The sequence below is a fragment of the Taudactylus pleione genome, unplaced genomic scaffold, assembly GCF_031769625.1.
Source record: "Taudactylus pleione unplaced genomic scaffold, aTauple2 ptg000278l, whole genome shotgun sequence".
NCBI classification, from domain to species: Eukaryota; Metazoa; Chordata; class Amphibia; order Anura; family Myobatrachidae; genus Taudactylus; species Taudactylus pleione.
The window spans coordinates 7,181,324-7,198,085 of record NW_028284680.1 but is presented as its reverse complement, the minus strand read 5'-3'; the positions used below and the strand labels follow the sequence as shown (position 1 = coordinate 7,198,085).

Genomic DNA, 16,762 nt, shown 5'->3' with positions numbered 1-16,762 from the left:
CTTCTACCACCATACCCTCCCCACTGCCCAATACAGCACCTAACCTTTGGGTTCCGCCATCCTGCTGCCTATTTGAGTATTATGCTTATACACAAAGTCCATGTTCTGCAATGTTCCGTATTGTATGTCACTTTCATCCTAATGTCTTCTGTTCATACGGTTTGTGTTATTGTACTTTGTAAGGCGCTGCGGACCTCTTGTGCCAGATAAAGGATAATTATACTGTATTATACTATCTCCTCTGATTTTTTTAGTCTATACAGCGTTTAAATAGAATTTCCTCCTGAACTCTCAATACCCTTTGTATAATTATTTCATATCACCTTTGCTTTATAATGATCACAGATCCTCACAGAATAGCACTCGGTCCTGCGGTGCCTTCTGAACCTCTCCCAAAGATTTTGGATTATATTACAAGCTCAGTGCCCAGGAACCACGTTATCTTCCGTTAAGTTCATACTTACAATACTGACATCAATAGGAAAACGGCTGCATCCCAAAACATTCTTATTATAACCCCCCACTGACCTTAAGTATTGACAGCGAGATAAAGTATCCACTGCTAAACTGTGAGAAACATATCCTGGTGTATCAGTTACCCAAACACACGCTCCAGAGGGAGGATATGGGGTCACACTAATATATTCAAGGCATATATTCATACAATGTGCACCCTTTGACCCCCCTACTAAAAGTTTGGCTCATTAAACAATCAGTAGGGGCAAGAAGAGTATTGAACAGACTAGAAGTGGGCATCGAACATGCGGCCCTCCAGCTGCTGTGGAACTACACATCCCAGCATGCCCTGCCATAGTTTTGCTATTAGGACATGATAAAACTGTCAGGGATGTGTAGTTCCACAGCAGAAGCCGGAGGGCTGTATATCCAATAACCCTGGACTAGAATTTTTGATCACAAGGGCAGGTCCCAATTCATCAACAACCCAGGCATAGTAAGGGACTACAGTAATACATGCAATCACAGCTGCTACCTATCATAGGTTTAGGGTCGTTCCTAGAGCAGCAGCACAGGAGTGTAAAGGGAGTACCACCCATGTATGGCTGAGGGCAGCATCATACACTATGAACCACTACTCACAGTTATTGGATGCCTGGTCACAAACTGGGCCGATTGCATCGGTTTGCGGCTGTATGAAACCCACAGCTGTACGGAGGTCTGGTCTTTACTGCCCAGGAGATGCTAGAACAAGAGAAAGCCAAATGCTAGAACCATGTCCATATACTGTAATATCAATGAGCACGCTTATTATTCTGATGCAATGTATCAATGTGGAGAGCAAACAAGTACAGCAAGGAGTGATGGTCAATTGTGCAAAGCTCAGCCTGCGGCCTGTAATATATGGTCCTAGCTCAGACACCACAGCCTGGAGGCGGATGTGCTCCACCGTCCACAAATTTTTGGCAAGGAGTTACCAATCCCAGTTTCTGTTTGTAGCATAATAATGCTTAAAATGTATTACCCCAACTTGGTGGGTGGGCAGAGAAGCTTGCAGCGTCGGCAGCACCGTAAGTGGGTGAATTGTGTGCAACCACTGCCCATCATATGGAATTTAATCCCCCCTTTAAAAGGTGTCGGGAACAGTCTGCTACGTAGTCGAAACGCGTTGGTGGGACAGTGTGTTCTTTAGGATATATCCAGCCGGTTAGTAACAGCCTGTGAAACAAGGCGAGAACAATAGGGGTCTTTATTTTTTCCCCCCACACCTATAGGTTTCTGAAACGCTGGTTTTTCTAATAGATCAGTACTGGCTGGTATGCACATTTAGTTTTTATTCATGTGATTTTTGTTCATTTGGTATTTGTTTTGTCTTATACATGTGCTTTTTTGAACAAATATCAACTCAATAAGGATTTTTTTTTTTGAGTGATTATACACGCATATGAATACTGAGCATTTGGAGGAGTATAACAGATACCTTTATGTGATCATACCACACCTAATACAAGTAAGCATACGTGTGAGGTGGCCAATAGTCCTATACAGAAGCACAGGAGATATAGTGTGTGTGTGTGCGTGTGCGTGTGCGTGTGCGCGTGTGCGCACAAACAATATTGATGAAGTTAAGGAGGATTTGGACTTTTTTATTTCTATTTTCAGATCCAAAACATGCATTTGAATTTATTACACTATAAAGAATAGAATTTGTTCATTTTATTTTTCATGTCTATGGAGAAATAATCTTGACTGAACGGGAGAATCAACATAGAGACATGTTTCAAAGTAAAGGAGGGTAACTGTGTAGTATACTCTTATAGATATCCTCTACCTATGGTATATCCCTGCAACAGAGCTCTGAAAATTGAATCGATTCATTTTCTAGAATATTTGTCGTGGCCAGTTCGTGACAACACTGGTATTAATTTTTAGCTGCTCCATTCCATCGCTGAATTGACTCATTTTGCATTTACAGTATCAATACGTGATCCTGAGTACAGCTGGTCAGTGCTGACACCAAGTGTAGCAATACATGACCCCGCGCACAGCCGGTCAGTGCTGACAGACAATGACACCAAATCATGACCCTGAGTACAGCCGGTCAGTGCTGACAGACAATGACACCAAATCATGACCCTGAGTACAGCCGGTCAGTGCCGACACCAAATGTAGCAATACATGACCCCGCGCACAGCCGGTCAGTGCTGACAGACAATGACACCAAACCATGACCCTGAGTACAGCCGGTCAGTGCTGACAATGACACCAAACCATGACCCTGAGTACAGCCGGTCAGTGCTGACAGACAATGACACCAAATGTAGCAATACATGACCCCGAGTACAGCCAGTCAGTGCTGACAGACAATGACACCAAATCATGACCCCGAGTACAGCCAGTCAGTGCTGACAATGACACCAAATCATGACCCCGAGTACAGCCAGTCAGTGCTGACAGACAATGACACCAAATCATGACCCCGAGTACAGCCGGTCAGTGCTGACAGACAATGACACCAAATCATGACCCCGAGTACAGCCGGTCAGTGCTGACAGACAATGACACCAAATCATGACCCTGAGTACAGCCAGTCAGTGCTGACAGACAATGACACCAAATCATGACCCCGAGTACAGCCGGTCAGTGCTGACAGACAATGACACCAAATCATGACCCCGAGTACAGCCGGTCAGTGCTGACAGACAATGACACCAAATCATGACCCTGAGTACAGCCAGTCAGTGCTGACAGACAATGACACCAAATCATGACCCCGAGTACAGCCAGTCAGTGCTGACAGACAATGACACCAAATCATGACCCCGAGTACAGCCAGTCAGTGCTGACAGACAATGACACCAAATCATGACCCTGAGTACAGCCAGTCAGTGCTGACAGACAATGACACCAAATGACTGTTTATTAATGACCTACTTACCATGGTTTTAGTGGCAAACATGTAGTTTTCCCGGAGCTGAAAACCGTCCACGTCCTCTATTACGATCTCCGTGTTGTCGCGAGACTGAAAGAAGTCCGTGCTCCGCAGAACGGTAGAGGTGTCCCGGGGCTCATGACGCTCAACATAAACAGTGTTTGGTTTGTCAAGAGGTGCGAAGCCCCTAAGAGAGACAAATACAGAATAACGCAAAGGTTCCCAAACTCAGTCCTCAAGGGACCCAAAAGGTCCTTTTCATACACAATGGTTTTGTCCGGACAGAAAAATACAGCCCGTTTTATCCCTGTGGATCAGCCCCTTTTAACACACAACGGTTATGTTGCGCGTGTAACGTTACTGCCGCGTGTAATGTTGCTGCCGCGTGGTAGAATTTTGTTTTCAATCTTTAAAACTGAGACCGTGGACGGCAGCCCTCCTAAGTCAGTGGTTATCACGGCTGTAACAGAGCGACCTTGCCGCGTTCGTGCAGTGTGGAAGCCCTAATGTTTTTATTAACTTCAACTTGAGTTAAACGGTAAAAGAAAACCCCCTTTTTTTGCTGGATGGACAAAACCGTTGTGTGTGAAATAGCCCTAACAGTCCAGGTCTTTTATTTATATATATATATATATATATATATATCTATATCTATATCTATATATCCATACTGAAGCACAGGTGATTTAATTAGTACTTCAGTCAGACTATACCACGTGTGCACAAACATGGATTATTCCTAAACCCTGGAAGGCGCCTTGAGGACAGAATTTAGGAAAGCCTGGAATAACCAATAAGAGCCGACAGAGAACACAAAATATATGAAAGCTTTTATTATGAGAACGCCCCTGAGTATTCCAGCCTGACGGTGCCGCATGGGGTCCCAAACTCTTGTATAGCCACCATTAAAGCTTAGAAAAACCTTTATCATTACTTACACAAAAATAATATGTAGAGCTCCCTGCCCAGGTGCCAAATTACTGCAGCATTGTGGCACTCGCAGGGACACAAGAGTGCACCCTGGTGGTGATTAAATAGAAGTCAGCAGTGCACGTGCTTACATTATGTGTGAGAGCAACGTCTGGGCAACACTGTATATACAGGAAGAGGGTGCAGGCCGTGTGCATAGCTAGAACTGGAGGACTATGACCCCTAAGCTCTCTATAGAACAGCTGTGGGTGGACAGAGTCCTCCATCACCGCGAGGCAATGAGAGCCACCTCTCAGGGTCAGGTCATTGGGAGAGCGGGCAGCCCACGTCCCAGGTTGGCTGAGTTTGGCGGAGGTGTTGGCAAGGGAGGACTGTATCAGGATACAGCCATATCTACTAACAAGGACACTGCTATGCGGCAGCAGTTCCGGGACCTGCCCTGCTTGGATAGTCGGGCACTGAATGATCCCTGCGACAGAGGCGTTTCTGGCAGTAAATGGCCTATTGTTATTACATGAAAACTCCCACATACCAGTAGAAGGACTTGACGTGCTCCTGAATCATTACCCACGTCTGACCAAAATCTTCAGACTTCCAGAGCTGGGGAGGAAAATAATTACTAGGCGACTAAACAATCATTTTTCATAATGACGCACGAGTCATATACTTATATCTGTAGTCATAATGCTTCTATCCGTAGGCCGGTCACCCGGAGTACGCTACACCTTCGCACAATTAGTCATTTGTGTTAGAGAGGTAACACAATAAAGCACGTGTGTGCAGGTATATACATGAACAGAACAAATGCAGTGAGAGGGGGAGATGAGTCAGGCCTTGGGGGTCTATTTATCAAGGAGTTTATCGTATGCAATGAGTTTTAAAACTTAGGCCCGTATTCAATTTGAGACGAGCCGCGATACTTTTTCGCCTTCCGGACTTTTCGCTTACATCACGTGTTTTGCAGGCGGAAAAGTATCGCGTCGGTGCCCGCGTATCCCTGTATTCAATTTGAAAGTAGGCGAAAACGGGACCCGGCGAAACTGAAACAAGCGGAAAGTCCTGTCAGATTTGGGGAAATCAGCCTGACACCCCCCAAAAGATGCTCTGACATGGGGGTTCTCTATGGTACCCCCCGATTTGGCTTGCTGAAGGTATTTGATGCTTTTAAACGGGCTCAATAGCTGCTAAATAGCGTTTTTGTGTAAATGGTGCAGAATAGTATTCTGGAGGGTTTTTTTGCAGAAAATAACTTATCCCAGCAAATTTGGGGTACTTGAAAATGGGGGCCAGCATATTTTTAAGTTGCTAAAATTAAGTTGAAAAAATCATGAAAAATCCACCTTCCACAAGCCCCTGCAATAAAAAGAACACCTGGGGCGTACTTGGGGACCGCCCCCAAAGTCAAGTTCGCTAGTTTTTAACTTTCTCCCCCAAATTAAAAGATTTTTTGGGGTGTCCTTGAGTGTTTTTTATTATTTTTTTGACATAGATTACCTTTGGGGGACTGTCTGAAGGCTGCACGGGGGTTCCCGCAACGTTGCACCCCAAAACCCCAATTCTGCACTTTTTTCCGCCTGCTATTCACAGGCGAAACTTTTTCGCCCATTACATCGCATTGACTTTCCGCCTAGGCGGAAAGTCTTTCGAATTGAATACGGAGTAAAATCAAAACAGGCGAAAATTACGTAATCGGCGAAACTTTTCCGCCAAAAACACGCGAAAATGGCTTTTCGCTTCAAATATTGAATACGGCCCTTAATGCGTATGTTATGGTGCTTCGGCCAATCAGCACTCAACTGTCATCTGCTTGAAAAATGACAGTTGGGAGCGGATTGGCCGGAGCACCATTTATCATACGCAATGAGTTTTATAACTCATTGCGTATGATAAAACTCATTGATAAATGGGCCCCTAGGTGGAGAGAGATAAAGTACCAGCCAGTCAGCTCCTGTTATTTTCCGAATACAGCCTGTAAGATGGCGGTTAGAGGCTCATTGATACATCTCCCCCAGATTCATAGCTGGACAAGTACCAAATCTTCCCACGTGTATGGCGGTGACCAGCGTTACATAACCACTTCCCATGAGTAGACCAGCGACTATTAATAAGTTGTTCTATTGCATATGTAATTGGCGTTATTGTCTGCACTGGGAACCTTGTATTAGAAGAGCAAATATATTAATGTGTATATACACACACACACCTTACCTGCTTGTTTGGGTGGGACTTATCATACGCCAGGACCAGGTTCGGGTCTGTGCTGTGTAGTAGAAGCTCCGTCGGCTTAAAGTGAACTGAAAACACCCTCACGGTGACACAGAAATCTGTAGTGATCCACAGGTAAGGGTTATCAGCGTCAACAAAGATGTACTGAAACAGAAGGAGGCGGAAGTGATCAGCAGCTCTCAGGTCACATGCGCTATTTAGATCGCTAGGAATAATTATGCAGGTGAGTTATTATATAACTAGGACCAAGCTCTACTGTGTCAGTATCACTGCTGCCCAGACAAAGGATACCCGATTCATTTACACTACACCAGGATCTGGAGCCGGTCACAGTGTTACCCCAATCAGATACCCCAGACACGGGCGCTGAAGTAGCGACAGTAACAGAATTACCCTCTTGTTGTCCGCAGGGCTGTGGAAAAACTGGGCCACGGCCGGAGAGCTCTTGCTGTCAGTCGGGTAAAGGAATTTCTGCGTTATTCGCGAGAAGCTTTTCCCATAATCATAGGACACGTAGACCTGGAAGGAAGGACAATCCGTTTTATTATACTACTTAAGAAGAAGCTCAGGGCCTCAGAGTTGTGCGCAAAATGTGGATCTGTGTCTGTATTCAGAGTCGGCCGATCTATGCCTCCGCACAGCGCCTATCCATCGGCTTGTGTAAGTAGTTGTATAATCGCTCTCAGACCACACTTGTTCCCGGCCCTATACCTGGTGCAAGGGATCAGCCTGAAATCAGACGGATCTCTGAGCACATTCAAAGCTGGAGAGTCCACAATTCCGAAACGCACAAAAGAATCAGGAGCGAATACGGTATTACATATGTAGAAAAAAACAACAAACAAAAAAAAACAATAAATCAATCACTTATTGGAGTTGATCATCACGTAGATGAATAACAGCGGCAAGAGCCTGTGTTAGCTCTTAAAAAGCCACTAGACAATACAACTAGGTGCGTGTTGCGTTAGTATGTTAATTGGTACACAGATAGGGGTATTCAATATGGAGCGAAAACGCAGTTTCTGCGAGGTTTTCGCTCGGATGACGTCATTTTCGCTTCTTTTACTTTTACACCGTATTCAATTTGAAAACTTTTCGCCGGTGCGAAAAGTATATTGCATTCGACCCTGCGAAAAAGTATCGCCAAGGAATGGGTGGCGAAAAAAAGTGCAGAATTGGGGTTTTGGGGTGCAACATTTCGTAAACCACCCTGCAACCTTCAGACAGTCCCCCAAAGGTAAACTGTCAAAAAAATTTTAAAATATACCTCAGAAGACCCCCCCAAAAAAAGCACTTTCATTTGGGGGCGAAAAAAAAAATTGGGGCATACAAAGCGCGAACTACAATCTAGGGGGGTCCCCAAGCATGCCCCAGGTGTTTTTTTCATTGCAGGTGTTTGCGGCAGGTGGATTTTTCACGTTTTTTTAAAACTTCACTTTAGCAAGTTTTAAATATACTCACCCCCATTTCCAAGTACCCAAAATTTGCTGGGACTACTTATTTTCTGCAAAAAAACAAAAAACTTCTAAATACTATTCTTCACCCCCTTCCCAAATCCCCAAAATAGCTATCGTGGCCGTTTAAAGACCCCAAAAACCTTCAGCAGGGCTAAACGGGGGGTATCCAGAGTGATCCCCCATGTCAGAGGATCTTGTTGGGGGTGTTAGGGTGATTTCCCCAAAAATCAGCAAAGTTTTCGCTGTTTTCACTTTCGCCGGGTGCCGTTTTCGCCGATTTCATATTGAATACGGGTATAAGTGGGGGCGCGCGATACTTTTTCGCCGGCAAAAGCGCTGATGTGCGGCGAAAACTTCGGCGAAGTTTACGTTTCATACTGAATACCCCTCAAAATCTACTAAAAAGAAAAAACAACTTGGTGCTTGTATGATGGATAATCTACAGACAGACAGCTGGAGGTGGGATTGTTTACCGGGACATTACCTGCATACCGCCATCATCCTTTTCAATCTGGCACGGGAAGCCAGTTAATCACTGCCTACGGCCACTACTAAATTGTTCACACGCCTACGAAGCGGTTAACACGGACAGCCAGGATACCGCTACAGGGCAGAAAGAGGCGGTAGCACCTACCACACTACCGTATCATTACGGATGACTCTGTACAGCTCCGGCAGGCGGGACGGTGCTCTGTGGCAGAAGACGGGTGAGCGGTAATTATACTATTACGGAGTGTGGATGAGGCACACGTGGCTAGAGGATATGGAGGATGAGGAGGAGGATCATGAGAATATTGACTGAAATTTCCGATATCAGCTATGGGCCTGATTCAGAGCCGCTCGTAAGCGGCCGCTCGTTCGCTCCGAGCGATGTTTGCCCAACTGCGCATGCATACGGATCGTAATACGCATGCACGAACCGGTCAGTGTGGCCAACATATGATTTGTTCGCTAAATAGCGAATGCCTGCTAATATGAGTGACAGGAGGAGGCGTATGTGGGTGGTAACAGGGGAAGGTGCTTGAAAACGGGGAGTGGAGATCAGAACGCAGGCGTGCTTAAAGGTCAAAATGGGCGTTTTATGGGTGTGCATAATTAATACAGCAGCGTCATTGACCACGTCACTGGGTTATTTTATAGCCAGAACTGCTCGCAAATTTGTGGTAGCAAAAACCAACCACAAGAATAGCGAGCAGTTCATACGCTGGTCGATGTACTCGATTAATCTAATAAATAGCGGACATGACGTAGGATGCAAAAGCCACAGCAACAATTTGGTCTGGCTTATTAGCACTTGGTGTGTTCCATTGACAATATTTATTTTTAACAACATATTTTGATATTTTATTACCAATGTAGTATACATGTTTGTATATTATTGGTGTTCAACATTTGTATGATGATCTATATATTATACTCCATTTTTAGATGCATAAAATGTTCTATATATGAAGGAAAGCGTCCTGTTATTTCTGATACACCAAGTTTTCTTTTTAGTAGATTTTTTTGTACCAATTAACATACTAGCGCAACACCCGCCTAGTTGTATTGAGCTCCCAATTTTACCTACATATCCACAACGCGCCCTCAGAACACCAATTCTGTGTGTAAGCGGCCAGTTACGCCTGTTCAACTGCAAGCCGGGACGCAGCTCGCAGCTGTGTGTGCACGGCTCAAACGCATAGTTAGAAAGAAAAAACCAGCAAAATTACGCAACTCCGAGCAAGTCCTGCAGGTTCTGTAAGGAAAACGTGCAACATTATTTCCAAATCAGATGCAGCAAAAGGCTTGAAAAGGAATATAGCAGCCTAATAAATATTACGCAATTCTGCAAAGGCTCAGTACAACGTACAGTAGAGTGTTATTTGCACAAATCATCATTATTTCATGGCATTCATTTTTATGCACCCCTTATCCCAGAGATATGCAGGACACATCTGACTCCTCACATAGGGGCATATTCAATTAGACGCGAAAAGTCGGAAAGGTTTTGCCTGCAGTATTTTTCGCCGACTTCGCGTGCTTTGGAGGCGAAAAATTTTTGTGCGCGGCTTCGTCGTTCGCCCTATTCAATTCAAAATGCCGTAAAAACGGAACCCGGCGAAAAGTGCTGTCAGATTTGGGGAAATCAGCCTGACACCCCCCAAAAGATGCACTAACATCGGGGTTCAATGTAGATGCCCCCGAATAGCCCTCTGGGGTACTTAAATGCTCTCAATTGCTGCTAATTAGCGTCTTGGCACATTTGGTGAAGAATAGCATTTAGCAGATTTTTTGGGAGAAAATAACTATTCCCAGCAAATTTGGGGTACATGAAAATGGGTGCAAGCATGGTTAAAAATCGCAAAAGTGAAGTTTTAAAAAACTTGAAAAACGCACCTTCAGCAAGCACCTGCAATCAAAAAACTCCTCCCCCATACTTACAGAACCCCCAAAAGCTTATTACTTCACTATTTTTTTACGTTCGTACCCCAACTTTGTACTTTCGTCCCCTTTATCAATGTCAATTTTTGGGGTGTTCTTCAATTTATTTTTTTTTACGATTTTTTTTGACGCAGGTAACCTTGGGGGACCAGTTCCAAGGGTGCAGGGTGGTTTCCCCACCTTTGCACCCCAAAACCACAATTCTACACTTTCTCCGCCTGCTTTCATAGGCAAATCTTTTTCGCCTGTACCAATGCATTGACTTTCCGCATAGGTGAAAAGTCTTTGGAATTGAATACGGGGTTAAGTTTTCGCCTGGCGAAATGACATTGGCAAAACTTTTGCTGAAAACAGCTTATCGCAGCTAATTGCATATGCCCCATAGGGGGAAATGCATCAAACCTTGGAGAGAGATACAGTACCAACCAACCAGCTCCTGTCACTTTACAGGTTGTGTTTGAAAAATGACAGTTAGGAGCTGATTGGTTGGTCTCTCCACGGCTTTAGTACATCTAACCCACAACAATAATAAATGCTTATTCCGCCTCAGCAGCGGTATTACAGCAAGAATCAATGTTTGCACAACTTACAGACTGTATCCTGTGATCTCAGCGCAACGCAGCTGGTGGCAAACATGTTTACCATGAATAACAAATAGTAACGCAGTCCGATATGCACACAGGAGTCACCCATAAAACCTTGGCCTAGAGAACGGCAAACAGAGGAAGAGTAACAACACCCATTTGGAGACAGAGGGATAAAAAATACACCTTTGAAAAGGTTTAAAAATATTATGTCTACCAGTGTGTCTATTTTCATTTGCATATGGGTTTCGAATATATTCTCCCCTAAAATACCCCCACCCCCCTAACTGTAATGGATTAGATCCATTGTAGGAGAGTATCAAACATTACCCAAAGAGAGACTAAAGGCCCATACACACTAGACAATGTGCGTGATGAGCGATATTTGATGCGGCGGGCATGCTGATACCAGCAAGCTTGCCGTCGCTAGTCTTGGCCGACATCAGCAAGTGTATACACATTTGCCGATGTCGGCCACGACGAGCGACGGCGGGGAAGGGAAGGGGAGAATGCTGCATTCGGCAGCATGACATCATTAACGATTAAGCTGCATGTTCAGCTGACTGGGGATCTCGTTAACGATCCGCGTTTATCGCTAAGTGCACACACACTGGACGATATCAACAAAATAGATCATTGAACGATATAGTTATCGTCCATAAATATCGTCTACGCGGCTTAAGTCACCTTGCTGGCCGTCTCAGGAGACAAACCATGGTAAGGGGATAATATAATCCCTGTGCAGTCATCAGACTAACATCAGTGGAAGGAAACCGTACAGCACACACCCAGAGCTGCGTCTGGGTCACTGAAGAGGACTGACCCATAATACTTGTCACATATTCTCCCCAACCACTAGCTTATCCTTCCTGCTCAGCCACAGACATCCCGACTAATGCTGGGTAAACACTACACAATGGGCTCCACTCAACTGAACACTAATTAAATAGCGCCGGGGGAGGGAGGGCCCGAAACTATTTAATACAGAGCGCTGTTAAGGTTTTTCTCTCGTACCCCTCCAGGGGTGCGAGTAGAAATCCGACAAAAGTACAGACGCAAAGCAGTTTTCTGCCCTTAGCACCACGCAAATCGCATCACGTCAGGGAGTTAAGTCGGAGAATGCCCGTTTAAGGCGCGAGGGGCGGGAACACGGGAATTCTTCGACCTAACAGCGCGCTGAATTGAATAGCGCCATATAATTTGCGTTCAATTTAATGGAGCCCAATGCGTACCCAGCACGGCATCGCTGGCGACGGGACCCTGCAGGCGGCAAGTGCATAGACACTTGCCAATGTCTGACCCGACGGAGGGAAGGTACGTGTCATGTCGGAAGTACCTGTAGCAGGGTCGACTGGCGATGTCGCCGGAGCACGCATATCATGGGTACACACTAGATAATGTACCAGATATGTCATCCGATATCACGGATCAGATTGACCTATCGTCTAGTGTGTACCCAGCTTAAGATGATGATCGCTAACAACTCCAATAGGCGAGTAAGTGCCACGTTACAACCACGTCTTATCACGTGAAAGGGGCTTGTCAAATGAGCAAAGAGCGTTTGAGGTAGAATTAGATGCGGTTACTAACAGAGAAAGAAATCAACAAGCACCACAACACCAGTGTTACAGGCTGCCATCCACACAAAAGCCTTCTCAGGTCAGTGGTTTGTAATAATGACTATAGAAATCCTGACACTACTGTATTATAAACTAAGGCAGCTCTCCCCTCTATACACAAGGTGTAAGTGATGGTAGATGGATATAGATTGAGGTAGAATGGGACAGTCCTTTTCATCACCACGGTGGAACCTTCAAGTGTGTTGAAGGGGAGATCAACGAAACGCGTAGTGAGAACACTGGACCTGTCTGACCTGATCCAAAATACTGCAGCGAAAATACCGCTACTGTCTGCTTGTTAACCCACAGGCTGTTTTTTGTTTTATCGCCAACAACAATTCATTTGGTCTACATGTGACCTTTTTCTTCTCTAGCGCTCTCCAACTAACCCACAATAGGCTTCAACAATGTGGAAGTGCCAAGTTTCATTATACTCCTATTTTTAAAATAGAAACGGGAGGTTTACCAGTGTCTGAAAAAAAAAGTCTAGTCACATGCTGCTCAGCTATTAACTATCAATCTAATTAAGAAACGCTTTTAGAGAAACAGCATACCAATATGCGCACGCAATTTGCAAGATGGCTCTTTGTAGTATTATAGGGCGCTCAGCTGACAGCCAAGTGTATTGTCCACATCAATGTCTGGATCGTACTTATACCATAAAGAGGAGCACCTGGCTCCAGGCTTCTGTTGCAATGAAACGCGTTAGTAATTTTACTCTGAAACACCGATATATACATTGCTTTCTACTCTACATCAGACTCTATATCCAAGTAATACATCTAGATTTTACCAATCAAATCATTTTCAGGTTTCTCACTATCAGAAGAGGAATATCCCTCAGCACCTTAAGAACAAGAAGTCCTCAAAGTGACCACCTCGTCCTCACTTCTGCTGTTACAAACCTCAGCCTCTTAACCCCTTGCTCAGTATTTATGTCTTTATCCTCCCTGGTAAACGCTTACCATAACCAGGCAATTACAGCTGTACATTGCTCAGGAAGCTGCAGCGTTTCCTTTAGGCCGTGATCTACACTTTGGCACGCAGCACACATCTGGTGAGAAAGCGCTCCCTTTCCCAAGTCTCCTATAACCGCACAGAGGAGTAAAAAAAAAAAAACATTCTATTCGTCAACTAACCTGTTCAAAAAGTCCAATAGCAACAACACACACCTAACGTTAGGGCTTACTAATAATAGCGGGAGATTTTCGGATGTACTGTCCCTCCAGACAGCATTTTAGTTCTGTTTTCAGATTAGGAAGCACAAGGTATGACCCCCAGCGCAGAAATTACCCCGAAATACGACGCATGTGTAGTAAGCCTTTCCAGCTTGAAAGTGGGAGACTGTAGCCCCGGTCCCTGGACCTACAGAATAACATTGATGTGTCCCTATTTCCATAGAGAGAAGGTAGGCTGCTGCACCGGCACAAAAACACCGCTCCCCGAGTGCCTAACCCAAAGACAGGAAGATATACAGGGGGCGTGTCTAATCAACCCATCTACAATGGACTGATACCCACTGTAACGGCTGCCACAGAGCATGGATGTGCAGTCAGGGGAGGCAGAGCCTCCCCTGTCATACTCTTGAGATTTGTACAAAGAAGATATTTATAACTTATAAACATCTTGTTTATTGTAATCATTTTTATAGTTAACCAAAAGTATAAGTTTGGCGCCTTGCTGTTGAGGTAACAATGTATAAAACACCTGACTGCAGCCCCAAACACCAAAGTGGGGTATACCGACCCACCAAAAACTACAAACAGGATGAGGAAGAAAGTGTTTCTGGGCGCTGTCAGGTTAACACACATTTTTTAATAAAAATTACTACAATATATATGCATACATGAATAAAACAGAAAAACAATAACCTAAGACCAAAAGAAAATTCCCCTCCTATTAGCTCTGAGTTTGAGACCCAATGTTAGAGATCTGGCAGTCCATATAGACAATAATATGAGATATAGTAAGAACTTACCTTTGTTATCTCTATTTCTACGAAGTCCATAGGGTTCCACAGGATACCTTCGGGTATAGGTGATGACGTCAGGCATCGGGCACCATAGAGTTAAGTTTTCAGCCTCCCAGGATGCACTAGGGTCCCCCTCCTATACCCCACCCCCGAGCCAAGGCATCTCAGTTAGTTACCAAGCCATAGGCCGGAGGAGGAGAAGGAAGAGAGAGAAAAAAGATCTGGACACATACAAGAATCACATTCTCACCAGAGGGAGACGGAAAAACCGGTGACCAGAGTAAAGCCCATCTGCAGCACAGGTGCGACAGGGCGGGAGTCCTGTGGAACCCTATGGACTTCGTAGAAATAGAGATAACAAAGGTAAGTTCTTACCATATCTCATATTTTCTACTTCAGGGTCCATAGGGTATACACAAGATACCTTGGGGATGTCCCAAAGCAGTATCCTTTAAGGATGGGGACACTCCTGTGCTGAAAGGATAATCCGCTGCCCGAAGGAAGCATCCTGAGAGGCAAAGGTGTCAAATGCATAATACCTCACAAAGGTATGGACAGAAGACCACGTAGCCGCCTTGCAGATCTGGACTGCAGAAGCACCACGTCGAGCTGCCCACGAAGGACCCACAGACCTAGTGGAATGAGCCCTCACAGAAGGTGGAACTGGCAGGCCTTCATGAAGATAAGTTTCTGAAATCGCCATACGGATCCAAGCTGCCAAAGTTTGCTTTGAAGCAGGCCAACCCTTTTTACGGAAGCCATAGAGGACAAACAAGGCGTCCAACTTCCTAAATGAAGAAGTGCGGTCAACATAAGTCCTTAAGGCCCGCACAACATCCAAAGAGGCCTCACCCACTGAAAGGCCAGGTGAGTTAAAAGCCGGCACAACGATTTCTTTGTTAATATGAAACCAGGAAACAACTTTGGGAAGAAATTCAGGACTAGTGCGCAGCACTGCCCTGTTCCCATGAAAAATCAAGAAAGGGGGTCTACAAGAGAGAGCCCCTAAATCAGAAACACGTCTGGCCGAAGCTATGGCCAGAAGGAAAACAGTCTTAGCTGTTAGCCATTTAAGATCCACTGAGCCCAGTGGTTCAAACGGCGGTCCCTGGAGAGCCCTCAGTACCACAGCCAAGTCCCAAGGCGCCACAGGTGGAACAAAAAGGCGGCTGAATTCGCAGAACACCTTGCATAAAGGTGCGCACATCAAGGATTGTAGCAATCCTACGATGGAACCAGACAGGTCAGAAACCTGCATCTTCAAAGAAGCAAGGCAAAGCCCATGGTCCAGTCCCGCTTGTAGGAAGGCTAGCACTCTAGACAGACGAAATTCCCGAGGTGCATAACCTCTCGGTCAACACCACTGGAAGAACGTATGCCACACACGATGGTATATTCTTGCAGAAGACTGTTTTCGAGCTCTTAGCATGGTTCGCACTACAGAGCTGGAAAACCCCCTGGAACTTAACATGGCCGTCTCAACAGCCACGCCGTCAAAGACAGCAGAGTCAGGTCCGGGTGAAGACAGGGACCCTGTGACAGAAGGTCCGGTCGTAGCGGCAACCGCAGAGGACTGTCCATGGACAGACCCTGAAGGTCTGAGAACCAGTGCCGTCTGGGCCATGCGGGAGCTATCAACAGAAGCGTCCCTCCTTCCTGTTTTAATTTCCGGATTACCCGCGGAAGGGAAAACGGAGGAAACAGATAAGCGAACCTGAACGTCCACCGGACGGACAGAGCATCCACCAGAGACGCCTTTTCGTCTCTTGTGCGAGACCCGTACACCGGCAACTTGTTGTGCCGGGACGCCATGAGGTCGATCTCTGGAAGACTCCACCTGTCCACCAGCAGTTGAAAAACGTCCGGGTGCAGGGACTATTCCCCCGGATGAACGTCCTGGCGACTGAGAAAGTCCGCCTCCCAGTTTAGCACTCCCGGGATGAATACTGCTGATATGGCCGGGAGACTGCGCTCTGCCCATACCAGGATTCGGGACACCTCTACGAGAGCCGCCCGACTTCGGGTTCCTCCATGCCGATTTATGTAGGCCACGGTGGTAGCGTTGTCCGACTGGACCTGCACTGGGTGACTTTGGAGAACCCGATTTGCCAGCTGGAGAGCATTGAACACCGCGCGGAGCTCCAAAATGTTTATTGGAAGCT

At 45.6% G+C, this 16,762-nt stretch overlaps 1 protein-coding gene across 1 annotated transcript in view; it reads right to left on the bottom strand.

Moving 5' to 3' along the window:
- SORL1 (sortilin related receptor 1) overlaps window positions 1-16,762 on the bottom strand; it is a 136,518-nt gene that overhangs the window by 92,304 nt on the left and 27,452 nt on the right. The window contains exons 3-7 of the mRNA XM_088481813.1: window positions 6,938-7,063; window positions 6,527-6,688; window positions 4,851-4,918; window positions 3,395-3,575; window positions 1,099-1,200 (exon numbers count right to left, since the gene is read on the bottom strand). Of these exons, the coding sequence (XP_088337939.1) occupies window positions 1,099-1,200; window positions 3,395-3,575; window positions 4,851-4,918; window positions 6,527-6,688; window positions 6,938-7,063 (639 nt within the window). The remainder of the gene's footprint in view (window positions 1-1,098; window positions 1,201-3,394; window positions 3,576-4,850; window positions 4,919-6,526; window positions 6,689-6,937; window positions 7,064-16,762) is intronic.